This window comes from Paramacrobiotus metropolitanus, unplaced genomic scaffold (assembly GCF_019649055.1).
Source record: "Paramacrobiotus metropolitanus isolate TYO unplaced genomic scaffold, Prichtersi_v1.0 Parri_scaffold0000148, whole genome shotgun sequence".
Taxonomy (NCBI): domain Eukaryota; kingdom Metazoa; phylum Tardigrada; class Eutardigrada; order Parachela; family Macrobiotidae; genus Paramacrobiotus; species Paramacrobiotus metropolitanus.
In genome coordinates, this window is record NW_026570368.1 from 218,131 (window position 1) to 235,926 (window position 17,796).

The following is a 17,796-nucleotide window of genomic DNA, read 5'->3' on the forward strand; positions in this document are numbered from 1 at the left end:
CAGGCTTTAGTTGTTTTTTTCGTCTTGAAATTTTAACTATCAAGTAGTGCAACATTTGTTAACTGGGTGGCTACTGCCAATAAATTATTTATACCGACATTATTGTGGTACAGAAAGACCGAGAAAAAGCAATACATTTTTACGAGTACAAACTCGCAAAACACTGACGCGCTACACGATAAACGCAAGTAAAAAGATAAACAGTGATGAATCACTGTATCGACGCAGCAAATGGCAGCGAAAAGGCGTGCGCGAAAAAAAAAACAGGAGCGACTAGCATCGCGGCAAATCAGCTGTCAGTGACGCCGTTGCTGAGAACCGCTGCCGGGCCGCTACGGATTACGCGTGGTGGAAGCGCGGATCGGCGTCGTCCAGGAGCGTGACGTGCAGCAGCGGATTTGACGGATCTCCGTGCATCTTGTGGCATTCGTCGCGGGCCGTCACGGCCTCCTCCTGGCGAGCGAAACGGACAAATCCCCAGTTGGTCCGGCTGCAGGGCCGCACGCCGCCGTCTACGAGAAATCACCGCTAATGGTCACCCGCAACGTTGAACATAATGTAGAATAAACGTACTGCAGGGACAGTCGCGTGGCGCGATCGTGCTGGCGGTGATGGTGCCGCCCCATTGGTTGAAGTGGCGCTGCAGATCCGCCAGGCGCCACGCACACGGGATCCCGGTGGCGAAGAGGTTGCTGTGGCGGTGCGGCTGGGCGGGCGGGCGACAATGCGCCACCTGAATAATGACATATTATAAATAGGTTTAATGGTTGAACGTCCACACACATTGGGCGAGAGACTAATTCGAGGCAGCAGACACAACAACAACCGTTCTCCAGAATACACAGTATTTCAGATCAAGCTTTAAATAAGAATAAATAAGAATACAGCAGCGTATTTAAAACAAAAATGATTGCACAAAAATGCAACCATCGCTTTAATAAGCAGTAGCCATCAACATAACAAAAAGTGCAAGCGCGGGCACACTACTTCACAACTGAAATTTAGACGGTAAAAAAACAACTGAAACCTCTATTTAGATTTATTTCGCGCTTACAGTTTGTGTATGCTTTACATTTACAGATACATTGATTTACAGTTACACTTTAAATAGTTACAATCGTAATTTGTATTTTAATTAAAACATTTTTAACAGAAATAATTTAAGTCAGCTAAAACTGCGAAACGCTGAAGCTTACCTTTAAGCGCTTGGTTTTGCGCTTGGGACGGCCGTCGGCGTCCACCTCCCACGGAGCAGCCGTCTCAATGAGACAGAATCCGTCCAGCAGCTCCATCGCACGGGCGGCCGCCTCCGCGTGGCTGTACGTCACGAAGGCGAAGCCGCGGCTGGTTTCGCGACCTGCTCAACCAATGACAGTTACCCAGGGCAAAATTCAGCGCACAATGGGACCGTTACCTGTCGCGTCGGTTCGCATGGCCACACGGCACTCCTCCAGCGTGGCGTCCGGGCCGAGGATCCGCCGCGTGCCGAAGATGCTGCGCAGGAAAGGCGCACGCACGGCGATGGGGAGGTGGGTGACGATCAGGTTGCGTCCGCCCACCTGCTGATCCGCGTTCGCCATCTCCACGGGAAGATCCGCCACTCCCGCTGCACCGTCGGCCGTGCTGCGTTGCATCCTCACGATAAACAATTAGAAGAAACCGATCCTCTAACAAAAAGCACAACGCTGCACAAAACACCAACACAATTTCTGATGTGGCACGGACGCGTTCGCAATCAACACTGCTGAATCCAAAACACGTGAAAGTGAAAGTGAGCATTGCTGCAGAACAGACGACTGCAGCCTTGCTAAAGCCGATAAAGCCGCTGTATCAGGAATTCCGATCTACGAGTGTCACTGGAAGTCAACGAAAACAAAGAACGGCCGATTGCACAACAGGATGTACGACCACGCCGTATCCTGCTTCGCGCGGGCGTAGCACAGCCGGCAACTCAATTTCTCCGTATTATTCGTAGTCAGAATACAAGCTCATTCTTTCAAATTTTTTCTAATAATTTGCTTCGCCCGCTCGAAATGCTGCATCAGTATTCTACTTAATTACAATCAATGGAGGAATCAATCGACGAGCAGCAAGCAGTCTTCGCAGTCCGCGGTATTATCCATTCGTCATCGGTAGTTATGACAGGAAAGCGCACTCGCTATCTAGATAATTATCTAGGAAAGTGCACTCGCTTTGCGGGCACTGTATGACCGAAGCGTAGCAGGACCATAGCATAGGAAAGAGCGACTGCTATCCCTTTCTTACCCAGATTTACTTTATCCATTCCTCTTCGGTTATATAATGCTAACATTCCGGCTGGTAGAAATTTTAAAATAACTGCAACAGTCTGCAAGTGGAACCTCGGCCTCTGACTCCGGCCAGCATCTGTGCAACTTTGTGAATGCGTTTGGAAATGGTAAACAAACTTAGTTATAATTTATTTCGCTTCTGTGGATATACTTAATGTTGGCTTCAGGCGTTGCATTGCTGTGCGCGGTCACCGTCACAAAAGACACCTACCTGTACATGTATGCGGTAGTGCTGGATGCTGAATCCGGTTTGAATTGTCGGATTGACACAAACGCCAGTGGCAAATTGCAATACTTTTGTATCTTTTACTGTATCGTTTACTCTTTTACTGGGTACAGAGTACAGGGGCACTGAAGTTCTACCAGGTCGGCGAGAATGCAAACCGAGGTCGGAGGCCGGGATTGCCTTATAAAAGAAAGACAGACAGAGAAATGTCACGCAACCAAAAAGGCAGGCATCGCTGAGAGGTTAAAAAAAGCAGGAAAGGGCTTAAGAACAGTGTCAGGAAACTCGAATGCATGAAAATGGCAGGCTAGACTTTGCAATTTATCGGGCAGCAAAAGCCGTAAGTTGATGCGCGCCAAGAAATTTAAGGACCTCGAAAAAAATAAATCCAGAGCCAGAAATCTTCGAAATGTAAGTGCTTTTTTGCTCCAGTGCACCATAGCGGATTGCCTCAAGCTCAAATGGCGATAGATCGGTTGTATAGAGGCGACTTACTTCCTTCTAAACTTTTTAATGGCAGAATCTCAGTTTTAATCTCATTTCTCAAAGATTTCGGCGGTTGCCCCGTTTTATCGCTTGCCAGAACGCGAAGTGGCAACTGCCACTGCCGGTGGCAATTGCCAGTGCCACCTTTTATCCCCTGCCATTCGATTTCCTTCAGCCACTGTATCATATTAATCACTTTGACGATAGTTGAGTAGCAGAGTACCGGAGGCTCTGAGCCGAACAAACGAAGCGGTACGCGGCAGCCTCCATTAGGAGTCAACTGCTAACAGGGTCAACGCAGGAGACTGCCGATTTGACAGTACATATTCGCCCACCCTATTCACCGGTGACAGTCATTTTACCGTCGGTCAAAACTAGCCGCCTTGCAGATATCGATCGATAAAGTTTTACGATTGCTGACTCGTATCTACATCTATATACTACCGCTATCGTAGTTTACTGCCGTAGTTATTACCTATCAACGTCCTAACGATCGTTCTATGTATGTATCGTCGAAAATTTTCCATGGGTTGTTTTACCGCTGTACGGAGTATTTGGGCCGCAAAAACCAAGTTTTAAACTACCATTATAATACGCTGGACTGCCGTATCACGATGGTCATTACCATCGGTTTTCGCATTGACTTTTGGCGTTGGGTTGGCCTGGAAACGAACATTTGAATTTGCCTCGCTGTTACGTATTTCGGATAGAGAAAATTGTTACTTCATTTAACGTAAAGAACAGCCATATTTAGTGACTGTGTTTGGCCAAGAAGCCGACAATCGGATCCCCGGGTACTTTCTTGCCATTAAATCCTTGTGCTAGCATTTTTCAACCTACCAGCGTTTTAAGTAGCGATCTCGTTAAAACCTGTTTCTGCAAGGGTTGTCTTGGCTACATTTACCATATTAACCGCAGTTTTTTGTTACGGCATCTCATGCCAAACCAATTAAATTTCTATCAGAGCGGAAACGAAAAACTGCCACCTCGTTGCTGCGGTGATGAGCAACGGCCACCAGATGGATGCAGAGCAGTCCGTAAAGCATCTCAGTAATCATTACTTCTCATGTTCCCAGTGATGGTCTTCCATAGAGCGGAAAATCAGTGTGAAGATAACCAATGCAACGGTGTTTAGTAAACACGGGGCTATTGGACTCGCGGTATTAAACACTATTTACTGCCGTGAGTCCAACAGCCCCGCATTTTCTAGTCCTATAGTCCAATAGCCCCATATAGCAAAAAGAGATTTGCAGATACTCGACATAGTCACTCGACGTTCCAGTATTCTTTGGAATGGGATCGTTGCACTGGGACTGGTTGTGCTTTTGGGTCGGGTTAAGTGGCAACTGGTTTTCCGTCTGTGTATATATTCGGATGTCCACACACAGAATCACTAAAAACACAACGACATAAAAACCCACAAAGAAATTCCTTCTTTTGAAAGCGCTTAAAGTTGTTTAACAATTTCTTTTTAAAGCGGAATTTTGAGTTGGAATATGGCGGCGGAAACGGTGCGGCTAATTCGTCATCAAGGGTACAAGTATTCTAACTACGTTACCGGCAGAAACGGGAAGGTGACCAAATGTTGCAAATGGAAGCACAAGTTGTACCTCAAATAAGGAAAATACTCCATGAAAATAGCGGTTGTTGCTTGCGGTGTCCATTTGTTGTCAATCTGGATTACTTGCAGACATTCATCACCTCCTTCTTCGAGGATTCGTCATCCACGTCACCCACTCCGACAATGGCAGTCACAACTGCGACAAAAAAAATAAAGCTGAAGAGGCTTGGTGTTTACCAGAACGGCAAAAATTATGAATGAACTGGAGTAATTGTAAGAGTTCAAAAAATAATTACTAAAGTATTTGCATGCGAATTGCGCATTGATTTTGCGTAATATTGCTACATGTTTAATTTGTAGCTAGATGCCAAAAGTTCCTTTAGAAGTAGCCATATGGCTGAGAGCGCGCTTTTAACCGGCAGCTAGGCAGGTGAATGCGAGTTCATTGAACAACCATCATCCATCCTCCCACCTTCCTGCCGGGTACACTCTCTAGTGTTACGCAACCCGATGGTACTGACGCTTACCCTGATCGACTGTTGTAACGTAATTACTGAATTACGGCATACGCCCTGGGCCATAAATAATTAGAACACCTCATGGAGGGCTCATATTACGGAGGGTGCTTCTACGTAATTTCCCTCTGCGTTTCTAGGCATGGTCTAATGAATCTGTAACAGGTATCTGCAAAAATCGATCGTAGCTGATCGCTTTCACCGGCAAAAGTGCAACCACCGAGGCACCGATCCACCCACCTTTCTGCCGGTAACAATCTCTTTCCATCTCTCTCTCTCTATCTGAAATTCAGCAATTGTAGCGCGGCTGTTAATACTTAATATAATATTATTGTTTTATATATTATTTGTTAATACCGTATGTACGCACTCACTACGCAGTACGAACACAAGTATTAAAGATTTATTTTTCCGCGATTTTAGGGAGCTTTTTGAAATTTCTCTAGTAAGCTCTATGGGTAATTGGGTGCAGCTTTTGCACATATTTGAGTAACTTTGTAAAGGAATGTTTTCAAAACTTTCTTTCGAAGCATTTGTTTGTTTTTCTAAATCAAATTTAGATCGTTTAAATTCTTCGACCACAATAGGCCTATTATAAAAGGTAACGCCGGTAATAATGCAGAGGCTTAACATGCAAAGTTCAGGGAGTAAACCGTGCGTAAAATTTGAGAGCTTTCGACTTCATTACCAGAAGGATGCAGTTGTTTTTGGTCGCACCAAGAAATTTTTTAAGGTGACTAAACCACCGAGTAAACTGTAAATTATTCGCTGAAACCAGTACAAACCAGTCCCCCAAAATGTAAAATCACAGACTAAAAATAAAAAAAGAACAAAAAACAAATGCGCGGAGGACCCAAGAGAAAACGACCAATCAAACACTAGGAAATGGGATTCGCCAGCCGAGTCCGGTGACCCCCTTAAGGGTTGTTAGTACTTAAAGGTTGTTAGTTTTGGAAATTATCTCCTAAATCAACATTGACTTTTTTAATAAGTTGTTAATTTTATAAAATAGAGCTTCGGATAAATGTTCCTACCTTTATCTTTAAAAGAATCTTAAGTTTTGGAGAAGGTCTAAAAAAATCTTAGATGTTGTAGTACTTAAAGGTTGTCAGCACTTAAAGGCAGTAGTACGTAAGCTGTAGTATTTAAATGTTGTTAGCTTCTAGAAAGTTATTATATTATTATGGTTGTTGGATTATATATTTCGAAACCTAGCAACCCATGTTTTTAAATGTAGGAGAATTGCTGCTGCACATTTAAAGCAGTTTCACATTCAATATATAACTGGCTGGCGTTTATAAAATAACGATTTAACTTCACTTGCTTGACTGTATGCAGTATAACTAAATTTCTTAATTATTAGCACTTCGAGTACTGTACTATTTATTGGGCTGCTTTGTGTTTGTTTAACTTTGTTTTTCTACCGTTTTAGCTTGTAGTCTTTAGCGTTTAGCTTTTTTAGCTTTCAGTTTTTAGCTCTTACCGATACTTTTTCTAGCTTTTAGCTTTTTTAGCTTTTGTTTCAAGTTTTTTTTAGTCAGCTCCAAAGCTTTTACATTTCCGGAATTTCTAAATATTTCTAAATATTTCGACTCGGCCCCGCGCAGCGGGGCCGTTACCTCTAATTTTTGAACCTCCAGAATTTAAAACTATAAAAATATCTTAAAATTTGAGTACCTTAATATCTCACGGTTTGAAGTGTCTATATTATATAGTATCTAATTTGTTTAAATTTTAGAAGCCGGACGGCGGCCCGTTTACCGTATACACTTACGTAGCGACTGATTAACTCACTCACTCGGTATCTTGGTTATTCCCTAGCCTACGTTGCTCTGTAATACTGGTGGAAGCTTGGGTATTCAATAACCTCTAAATCCAATATATATTTAATTATTTTTATTTTTATTAAATACTGAAGATCTTGACTGAATGACTGAAAATCTTAGTAGCTAAAGATGCAGCCTGCGAGGTCACATTGAGCAGCTGCTATTACAGGTCGGTCGCGCCAAGTGTGGACAGTAACAAAAAATTCCCAGCTGCTACCGTTGAACCCCAAAATGCTTTCGCTATTTTTATATGATCGTTCTTTATCTACAGCAACTTTTTTAGTCATATTTCTGCACCAGAAGCTAATATGCAGGGATCGGGAGCCGAATTTTGATTTTCAATTTTTCCACAAACATCGCACTGCTTGATAAGAAATATTCATGATCAGTTAATAATCTTTAAAAATTGTGGGTGGTTGAGAACTGTCAACTAATGAAGTGGTCTTACAGTGGCACATTTCTACCATTCATTGAATTGCTGACATCTTACCCCAACGCGGGCCGCGCTCTCCAGGCAACCACTTTCTTTTGAAGGTGGCTTTTAAGTTTCAACATACAGGTCTATGGGCGATATACCTTTTTTTCAAAATTTCCACGATCACGGATAGCGCAAGATCCTTTTGCTTACCCACAGAGAACACCTTTTGGGCCCCTCACTAGTTTTTAAAAAAGTCCTTACAAAAAGGTCACCTCTTGAATATTTTAGAAGGGCAATTATAAAAACACTAAAAACGCCCGCTATTCACCCTTCTCGCCCGCTATTCACCTCGCCCCTTATTAACACGTTAGAAGACTGCGGTTTTATTATTATTTTGTCCGCAGTGAAAAGGTACATAAGAAAAGTGGAAAGTTAATGTTGAAACTACTTACAGAAATATAATCAAATTTATTTTGTGCAACTGTCCACACTTGGCGCGAACACCCTGTAGTTGTTTCCCACAAGTTTGCATTAATTCTGCGCTGAAATATTGGCTGAATGGCTTTTTATGAGCACTGTGTAAATGATCCCACTCAATCCATTTTATCACCGTTTAAATGCTATCTGTCGTACCGAAAAAATTCAAGTTTTGAGTTAGATAAATCGGTACAGTAATACAACGTTATATTAAAAACGTGAAGAGGACAATCAAAAAAAAATTACGGAGGTTTTCACATTTTTTATAAAACCAGTCGAATTTAACCAGAAAGCTGTCCGCATTTCTACATGTTTAAAATATTTTCATAGCTGGCCTCGCTGGGGTTTTACATTTGAAACATTTCTAGTAAACTTATTTATTATTTATATAAAAAACTATTTTATTGTTGTACGCACTACGCAGTATATAACTATTTTCTATTCTCATTCACGATTCCATACCTCGAACACAACTGGTCGCGCGCTAGCGCGACCGATACTTGTAAATAATTATTATTATTGATTTTTACTCCATGAAGCGCTGTTATACGTATCTATAACAACAACTCGTGAAAATACTCAAAGTAATACGTTTCTGGATATTCAGTGGTTTAGTCACTTTAGTGCGAGGCCGACGGGAATATTATGCATGACCGACGGACAGACAAAAGCGCCGTATTGTGTACTTATAGGTTTTAAGTTTTACTGTATGCTTTCTATAATACTTAAATTTATTATTCATACAATAAATACTATGTATAATTTTTTAATACATTTAATTTTTATTTATATTTATCTTCTTTTTAATTTTATTATTTTTATGTGACTGACGGACAGATTAGTGCGTGACCGACGGACAGACAAAATTCCAGTCCCCTTGAACACAGAGGACCTTCGCTTCGCTTCGGTCGATTATCCCCACACCTCACCTTCTTTCTTTAGTGTATTTTCAAGGAAATGAACGCGCGTCCCATGATTAGGATGACAGCGGGTGGTTAAAATTTACCCAGTTTAATTAATATACAGTAATTATGCGCGGTGTACCGATTTATTTTATCGGCTGTTTGCAGATTAAGAGCTAGGATTTTTCAGGCAGTAAGTGAATTCGACCATGTTCAACAAATTTTTACTTTTTTAGAATTGCAGGGAAAGTCATTTGTTGTGAAGAAAATCAATAAGTAAGATAATGGAAATTTTCATATACTCGTACTATTGTAACAGGCAATTTACTGCTACACCGGACGGTTGCAACTGCGACAAGTGCCGGAAGTCTCTGAATTTTCTCCATTTGAAATGGACAGTTTGGAGATTTTTTTGAAACATAATTTATGCTAACAGCTAAGTCATTTGCACAAAAACACAGGTTATTCGGATGGAAATCGCTCGCATGCTTTTGGAGGTGTGCGTCTTGAACCCTTTGGGCCTATGCGTCTCCCAGGCAGTCGACATAGCGATTGTTAAAGGAAATCCTTATCCGGCTGATTTCTTCTGGAATACAAATGCCGTGCAGATTAACGACTTCTGTTATTTTTCTTTCTGTCTTTTTTATATTTAGAAATAGTCACATTATATACCTGTGTGAACGATTTTAAATAAATTATTTTCAACCACACTGCGTCCTTAACTTGTTTACAGTAACTCACGCAGCAAGAAAATCCAGTGTTACAAAATTCTTCAGTATTAATAAATTACCATTAATTTTCTAGTCACACCAGTAACGATTAGAGCACTGCAGTATCATCGTACGATAGACACCATAAATTTAATTAAAATCAACGGCAGGATGACGGAGCAAAAGGTCAACTCGTGATCAATAAGCTGCATGCCAGTATAACTCAACAAGCTGGAGGAGTCGTGTAAAAATGGACGGACAGCCCGGAGACCAGCGCCGGGGGCGGTCGCTGTGCTGACGGTGTTGACCTTTAGCGCGGTCTGCTGTTGGACACCCATTCGATTATACACGACCATCTTGCCGCTAACCCGGCCAAGACAGCGACACCGCCCAGACGCTGCTCTTCGCGGTAAATACGCCGTTATACGCTTAATTTAATGTACGAGTATTTAATTCGTTTTGGTTATTTATAAAATTTACTATTTCATTATTGATATTTATTTGATGTACTTATTGAAACAAGTTTTCTGAATTAGTTTAGAGTACACGCTCAACGACACCAACCGGAGTCCGGTACGCGCCGGTGTATCGGTGTACGGTGAACGGGGCAGACAAGAAAACACCTGTATTATAAGAAATCATACTTTACACATATCACACACCTTGTAGGCCACTCAATAGTACTGTATATAAAAATTTCCATGGAAAAATACCAGTTGGAGAATTTTCTGAAAGGTCCGTTAAAAACCCTCTAAAAGTGCCTATTACCCCATTCCGATTTTAACCTGTTAGCCAATTATTGCCGCTTCCAACTTTCTATATTTTAATATACATATTCGGATCCGCAATGAAAAGTTACACTGGAAAAGGGCGAAATGGAAAATAAACCGAAGTACAGAAATATTTTTAAATTGATTTACGCAGCTGCCCAAACAGGCCAGTAATAATATATAATAATGCATAAAGTAATGATATGTAAATAAAAAATAGCTCAGCTAACCTTTTACGTGATTGGTACATGAGATGACCCCAAACAGAATTGCATCTCCCATAGACCTGTATGTTCACAAGTGCTTCCGCAAGAATTCGGTTGCTTATATAGCGCGCAGACCTAAGTGACTTCGAGGTAACATTTCCCATAAATTAAACAAACAAGTACTTTATTGAGGTTCGTATTGGACAGTGTAATTAATACAAGAATATCAGCTAACAAAACCCATAACATCATTTTCGTTCCGCTAAATGAAAGGCAAAGTACAATTAAACATGCATTAAAGTGCCCGTAGAACCGATTTACCGATCTGTACCGATTTTTAAAAAAACTGCCCGAACGATTTCAACGTATTGCGCCGTGGTGCAGTGGTACTGCCTACGCGGATCTAACGACGTAGCCGGGGTTCGATTCCCCCATCGGCGCCTTTTTCAGCCGTTTCTCGGTTTCCCTCGGATTGCGCCCTGCTTAGATGGTAGCAGATCGTGGTTCGATCACGGACCTATGGTATGAGACTGGTGTGCTAACCTCGAACGGGAGGAACAGAGCAAAAACGAATAAAAGGATAAAATGAATGGAGGATGCGGTGAGCCGGAGCCGCCGCTTAAAAGGATCGCTTCATCACGCTACGAGGACGTAGCGAAAGCTGCAAAGGGGGTGTGAGCGGAGAAGCGGCTCACGTACAGCGACAAAATCTTTCAAAGGATTTCAACGTATTGCGCCGTGGTGCAGTGGTACTGCCTACGCGGATCTAACGACGTAGCCGGGGTTCGATTCCCCCATCGGCGCCTTTTCAGCCGTTTCTCGGTTTCCCTCGGACTGCGCCCTGCTTAGACTCCGAAAAGCGCACAAAATAGCGATAAGTAGCCGGTGATTTACAACGATACAGCGCATGCACAACAATCACGCATCCGGTATCGCGATTACGTGGGAAAACCGGCAATACGATTAACGTTTATTCCTGTGAAATGCGATTAACGTTTCTCCCTATGAAATTGGTTGCCGTGAACTTAAATTCCAGTGCTTATGGCCTTTTGTTTTTATGTTAATGGTTCCAATGACCTTGTCTGCAGTCTGCACTGGTAATAAGAAATAAACCGAATGCATTTTAGCAGTACTTGGAGATTGTGCGCAATACTAGATATAAGCACTTAATTGCAAAGAAATCTATTTTGTCATTCGAATACGTGTAATTAATCTGGGCTCGTCTGTGCGCATGAACCTAATATTATTTATTATTAATAATTTAATATCCGTGCCTGACAGTGCACATGTCGGCATTGTTATGGTACAGAAAGACCGATAAAAATTCTATAAATAACTGTAATAAAAATAAATAAATCTACGCGAGCATGAACTCGCACAACTACGCGTTACACTTGAAACGCAAGTAAAACAAATTAACATTAATTATTCGCCGAGTGCGTAATAAAAGAGCGCGTAACAAAAATCAATGAGGACTAGCACAGCGGTGAACCAGGCTGTCAGCAGCGCCGTTATTGGTGGCCACTACCAGCTGCAGTGGCGGTTTCCGCGTGGGGGAAGCGCGGATCGGCGTCGTTCAGGAGTGTGACCTGTAGTAGGAGCGACGGATTGGACGGACCTTCGCTCAACTTGAAGCATTCGTCGCGAGCCATCATAGCCTCCTCCCGGCGAGCGAAGCGGACGAAACCCCAGTTCGTCTGCTCGCAAGGCCGAGCGCCGCCGTCTGCAAGCAAAGATCACTAAAGGTCATCAGCGCATAACCTAATAAAATAATTCTAAGAATTAAATATACTTACTGCAGGGACAGGTGCGCGGGGCGATTTTGGCGGTGGTGATAGTGCCGCCCCACTGACTGAAGTGGCGCTGCAGATCCGCCAGCTGCCACGCACATGGAATCCCGGTGACGAACAGGTTGCTGTGGGGATGCGCCTCGCCGGGCGGGCGGCAATACGCCACCTGCAGAAAGACAACTTACAAATAAATGCATAAAAATACAATTTTTAATTAGTTCCATACTGTACCGAAATACTTATATATTATTATTTATTTTCGGTCGTAAATTTTACAGTAAAGATTATTGGCGTTACTTTTTACTGCTCACCAGTGAACATAGGGAGGCTCCCCCTTCAGAAAAACCTTAGTTTTTGCAGAAAGGTAGTATATCTACTGGGTAGTTAGTGTTATTAAAAAAATAATTTCAGCTGCTGTAATACCAAGCGTGACCAAACGCAAATTAAAGAGGGCTTGGGCGTGACCAAGCGCAAATTAAAGAGTGCTATTCTATTCTACACTGGATGCACTGGCGTAGGCTGTACAGCCTTGAATGGCTCAAGCCCACGCTTCCGAAATATCCCGCTTACACCGGTCTAAAATTCTCGGACCGGGTTTGTATTATACAGTACATAATAATCTGATTTAATTATTATTTATAAAATATTATTATTATAAACTATTATCATTATAAAATATTATTATTAATTCGTATTATTGCTATTTAAATATTGTTACAGTGAATCCTCTGAAATACGTACACCTCCGTACGGAAAATTTCGTACGCAATTCAGGGTTGTACCGAATTCAAATTAGCTACCCCCAGGCCCCTGGGGGGTGACTGTAGACTAGGGGCACTGCCCCAATACGAAATGCTCTGCACATACCGTGCAATGCATAAAATACACGGATTTCATTAGTTAACATACAGAATTGCATCAATCTGTTTGTATATAAACACTCGAAAACAATTCTCTCGCACACTTTTAGCAGAAAACATTAATAAAGCCTTACTCACCGGTCAGGATACAAAAGTCTAGCAATTTCGAGTACAGTTTTCTTTGCTTCTTTGGATTCTCACAACTTTACCATCAAAAAGTTGAAAATCTCCAGTTCCGAAATAACGGCGTACGCATTCACGAGGTGACTGCGTACAGTCAAATACTTATGCGGTACAGAGATTAAGGGTACGTGTACGCAACGCTGAGGTGTACGTTACGTAGAGGTTCCTCCCTGTACTTTAGTCTACGACGTAATTCGGTACAGAATTTTTCGTACGTAACAGAGGGGTGTACGTTTCTTCGGGGTGTACGTACGATGAGGTTTCACTGTATTTACTTCTTCAGCATATTCATATTTTTTCTCTACATTAGTTTCCGGTTACACTCGTTAACAGAATAAGATAAGACAATTTTTTCTAAAATAACGCATTTCCTTATGTGTATAATTTATATCGGCCGAAAAAACCAAAGCCTACTTACCTTTAAGTTTTTGGCTTTGCGCTTGGGATTCCCATGATCGTCTACCTCCCAAGGAGCGGCGGTCTCGATGAGACAGAATCCATTGAGCAGCTCAATGGCGCGGGCGGCCGCCTCCTCGTGGCTGTAGGTGAGAAATCCGAAGCCGCGGCTGAATTCCCGACCTACTCAACCAACCACCGCCGGTTACATGCACAGTGCGGATTCAGCATGCAGTAATGTCGTTACCTGTCGCGTCGGTACGCATCGCCACGCGGCACTCCACCAGCGTGCCGTGTTCACCCAGAATCCGCTGTGTGCCAAAAATGTTGCGCAGGAAGGTCGCTCGCACGGCCATAGGCAGGTGGGTGACAATCAGCTTGCGCCGGTCCACCTGCTGATCCACGCTCTCCGTCTCAGCGGGAAGATCCGCCACTCCAGCTCTAGTGTCGGCCATACTGCCGAGCATTCACACAATACACAATCAAAAGTAAAAATAAAATTTAATAAGCGCAGCGTTGCACAGAGCACCGACACGATTCCTGACGCGCAAATTAAACGCGATGTGCCCGAGACGCGTAAGCAATGGACAATGAAGAATTTAAATACCTGACAGTGAAAATGAGCAGTGCTGCAGAAGAAACGACTCCAGCCTTCGTTAAGCCGATAAATCCGCTTATCAGGCAGGCTGATCTGCCATTTCCATAGAAAGTCAGTGAGAACAAAGAACGGCCGATTGCACAACCGGCTATATCACCGCTCCGTATCCGGATTTTGCGCTACCGTGAAGCCGGATACGGCGGTGTAGTACAACCGCAGCCAGAATAAGTATATTTTTTGTACATATTCGCTCGCCCGCTCGACTAAACACTGTACGAGAAGTCGAGAACTAAACTACTGTACATTCACCGGAACAATCAATCCACTGACAAGCAGAAAACTGTCTTTTGGGAATTTCAGCAGTGGTTTTCTGAAGTAATTCCTGAACTTAAATTCTTCCGATATTGGATTTTCAAGGAACGAAACGCGCGCCATAGGATTATAACTGGCGCTATCGATTTAGTCTGGCTTCTTCAAAGGTGTTCGTCAGCAAATTTAATCATTTTAATTAGCATAAATCTGCACGGTGTTTTTGGTTTACGGTAAATATGCGCTGCGCGCCAAATACTGTAAATACAGTACATAGTGAAAGTTTGTAGGCAGTTTTTCAATTTTGCCGGACTTATTCGTACCACTTAGTCGTATTTTATGTTCGATTTACGACGCATTTTTCTGTGCAAATTGAAAAGAACGGAAGTTTTTTAAAACATTGACTGTAAAGCAAAGTTCGCTTTACGCAGTGCACCGAGCGGTTGCAATTGCTTCAAGCGCGGAAAGCCTTTGAATTTCCTTCCTTTTAAACTGTCAGCTTGGAGATTTTCTGAGAACAATTTCTGTCAGGCAGGGAAGCGATTCCACAGAAATACCAGCTTGTTTTTAAAGAAATCTCTCATGCGCATTAAAAGGTGTGCGTCCGGAAATAACGCATCCCGGGCAGTCAACATGTGCAATTCTTAAAGGAAATCCGTATTAGGCTGAATTCTTGTGTGCACTGGGTACAAAAAGTGCGCGGTCGAAAAATGTTTATTATGATTAAGGGCTTATGTTATTTCTTCTTTTGTTCCTTTTGAATCCAAAGTAGTCAAATTACCCATGCAAAGAATTTCAAGTAAATACTTTCGAACCACACTGCTCATCATTTCTTTACACTAATTCACGCAACAAGAAAATCCCATGCTACAAAAACTCTTCAGTATCAATAAATAATTATTATTGTTACCATCAATTTTCTCATCACACCAGTAGCGATTACATTATTGTATTACGATATCGATATCGCACGAATTAACACAAGAAATTCCATTAAAACCGAGGACAGAAAAATAGAGCCAAAGGTCAACTCAACTGATAACGCGTGATCAACGAGCTGCATGAAAATATTACTCATCGAACTGGAAGAGTCGTGTAATAATGGAGAAAGGATCGATTTGCGGTGGCGGAGTGCCGCCGGGTGGGACGGTAACCGGGGCGGGCGTGACCGAGCCAGGCTGCGGCACGGGACAGACGGGACGGCTGGCGCACTGCGCGCAGCTGGTGTGGCAACGGATGGACAAGCCTGCCAAGCGCATGTTATAGTGTATTGTTATTGTTATTGTACGGTGCAGTCATTCGCGCACAATAAAGTAAATAAATTAATATAATATACGAGGTACATATAGAGGTGCAAAATGGAAAAATACAAATAAGCATATATCGCTAAATATTACGCGTAAGCAAACGAATGTAATAGTTATATACGGAAATAAATTAAAGTATATTAATAATCATATTTAAATCAAGAACACCCGAGTGAAAGGTTTACAAAATGAATGAAAGCATAATTTTAGACAGATTATTTAACTTTTTAGATATTTTCATATAACTATATTAGAATAGTAATAATAATATATAACTATATTAGAAATAAATAAAAAATATATATAATAAAAGGTCAAAAAGTATGTCAGTATTACGTACCTAAATAAATAAATGTGTTATATGAAGTATTCCGTATGTATAAGTTTTACCGGGATTGGTAGCCACCGCACAGCGGATGCGGTCAGAGCTGGCGGTGACGGTAGTGCCGTTGCTGAAGCAGACAGTGCTGGAGAAGATATAGGGCAGCGGGACAATCACCGGCGCGTAGTAGTACGATGGGGGGTAGTAAGGTTGGTTGTAATATCCGCCGTAGTTATACGACGGATATCCGCCTCCGTAGTACGGCTGGTTATAGTAATTGTTTCCGTAGCCATAGCTCGGTCCGTAACCACCACCATAACCGCCACCATAACCGCCGCCGTAATAGTCGTTGTACCCGTAATTACCCCCGCCGTAACCGTAGTGGCGGTCATCAATGGCAGGCGCTTGGCGCTTGCTGCGTCCGGCTAAAGAACGGGTTTGTTGTTAGAATGGGTTGCAGTCAGAGTGGTTAGTGTTACGTTACTTACGGAAATTGGGCCGGGCAGCGAACGGGACGATGGGCGGCGGTGATCCGGGTGTGGGTTGTGTGGTCGCCGTCGTGGTGGTGGTCGGTGGTGGGGTGGTGGTCGTGGGAGTCGTCGGGGGTGGCTGGGTGGTCGGAGGTTGGGTGGGCGGTTGCGTGGGCTGCGTTGGGGGCGCTGTCACAATTCCCCCTCCGTTGGCGGGGCAGCGGCGTGCAAAATCTGCAAGGAAATGCACATATACTAATTTATAACGTAAAAATAAATTTTTAGAATATACCATTTTTATAGTTATAATTTTTATTTAACTATATACATATATAAAAATTCTACAAAATGCGCAAAATGCATACTACTTTACAATCAAATGCACTGCAAGTATATTTTCAACATAGATTATTCGGAAATAAATAAAATATAATTATTTAACCTAAAATATAATTAGGAGAATAATCAATAAAACAAAATAAAATATTAATATAAAGGATCGATACATTATCAAGTGCAAAATGCAAGGAAACGAAAATTTAATCAAAGGAAGTTTAAATTAATTTATCTTAAGAAATATTAATGCCGGCTGTCAGTGGCATACTTGTGTTCTGTTGGTTGACGGCCGAGCACGCTCCCACTCCGCGGATGCCCAGATCTATGTATAAATAAATAATTAGGCGTGCCTATTCCAATAATATAATGATTTTAGTTGGCGTGCGTACTGAAATTGGTCTGTTGCGCCGCATTTAACGCGCAGACAGTGGGATAGGTCACCCCGTCGGATCCGCAGACGGAGACGTAAGACGACGGTCCATAGTTGCAGCTGCACGATGATGACCCACTGATAACTTGAGATAAAGCACCCGACGCTCCGAGGAGCACTACTAACGCTACACCGAACAACGATGCCATTTTTTTCTAAGGAATTATTTAAAAATATTTAACCATGAGTGAGCGCATTCTTCCTTCGTACGCGCGCTTATATATACTTTCAGCGGCCGATTTTCTCTGTATTTACGTCTGGACCGCGCTGAGCGTGCACTTTATGGAGTACAGTGTTTTCTCGGTGGAAACGAATGAGCCGGCGAAATTCCCTGACAAGTGTGGAATGCTGTGACGCGCGCTGACCAGTTTCAAGTGGCCGGCTGTACG

The 17,796-nt window shown here is 42.5% G+C and overlaps 3 protein-coding genes across 3 annotated transcripts; all 3 read right to left on the reverse strand.

Moving 5' to 3' along the window:
• Positions 1-339: 339 nt before the first annotated feature.
• On the reverse strand, positions 340-1,735 carry LOC129599576 (uncharacterized). Its single transcript, XM_055497860.1, has 4 exons — positions 1,415-1,735; positions 1,197-1,357; positions 574-733; positions 340-512 (listed from the first exon to the last, which is right to left on the reverse strand). Exons 1-4 carry the CDS (start codon positions 1,632-1,634, stop codon positions 340-342), a joined length of 714 nt encoding a protein of 237 aa, XP_055353835.1. The 5' UTR covers positions 1,635-1,735.
• A 10,182-nt stretch (positions 1,736-11,917) lies between these two features.
• Positions 11,918-14,102, reverse strand: LOC129599577 (ELAV-like protein 2). The gene is made up of 4 exons (XM_055497861.1): positions 13,883-14,102; positions 13,658-13,818; positions 12,203-12,362; positions 11,918-12,129 (listed from the first exon to the last, which is right to left on the reverse strand). The coding sequence occupies exons 1-4, from the start codon at positions 14,100-14,102 to the stop codon at positions 11,918-11,920; spliced, it is 753 nt and encodes a 250-aa protein (XP_055353836.1).
• Positions 14,103-15,255: 1,153 nt separating this feature from the next.
• Positions 15,256-17,614, reverse strand: LOC129599554 (dachshund homolog 1-like). Its single transcript, XM_055497841.1, has 5 exons — positions 17,367-17,614; positions 17,246-17,299; positions 16,660-16,875; positions 16,240-16,596; positions 15,256-15,788 (listed from the first exon to the last, which is right to left on the reverse strand). Exons 1-5 carry the CDS (start codon positions 17,554-17,556, stop codon positions 15,613-15,615), a joined length of 993 nt encoding a protein of 330 aa, XP_055353816.1. The 5' UTR covers positions 17,557-17,614; the 3' UTR covers positions 15,256-15,612.
• Positions 17,615-17,796: the final 182 nt, after the last annotated feature.

Bases quoted from the DNA above. Each gene is read 5' to 3' on its own strand.
- LOC129599554 (XM_055497841.1), bottom strand. From the start codon at position 17,556: ATGGCATCGTTGTTCGGTGTAGCGTTAGTAGTGCTCCTCGGAGCGTCG. The intron at 16,876-17,245 runs GTATGCCACTGA...ATTTCCTTGCAG, and splicing joins CGTCAACCAACAGAACACAA to ATTTTGCACGCCGCTGCCCC. The intron at 16,597-16,659 runs GTAAGTAACGTA...CCCGTTCTTTAG, and splicing joins CGCTGCCCGGCCCAATTTCC to CCGGACGCAGCAAGCGCCAA.
- LOC129599577 (XM_055497861.1), bottom strand. From the start codon at position 14,102: ATGCTCGGCAGTATGGCCGACACTAGAGCTGGAGTGGCGGATCTTCCC. The intron at 13,819-13,882 runs GTAACGACATTA...TTGGTTGAGTAG, and splicing joins GATGCGTACCGACGCGACAG to GTCGGGAATTCAGCCGCGGC. The intron at 12,363-13,657 runs GTAAGTAGGCTT...GTCTTTCTGCAG, and splicing joins GCAAAGCCAAAAACTTAAAG to GTGGCGTATTGCCGCCCGCC.
- LOC129599576 (XM_055497860.1), bottom strand. From the start codon at position 1,634: ATGCAACGCAGCACGGCCGACGGTGCAGCGGGAGTGGCGGATCTTCCC. The intron at 734-1,196 runs GTAAGCTTCAGC...GTCATTATTCAG, and splicing joins GCAAAACCAAGCGCTTAAAG to GTGGCGCATTGTCGCCCGCC. The intron at 513-573 runs GTACGTTTATTC...GATTTCTCGTAG, and splicing joins GCCACGCGACTGTCCCTGCA to ACGGCGGCGTGCGGCCCTGC.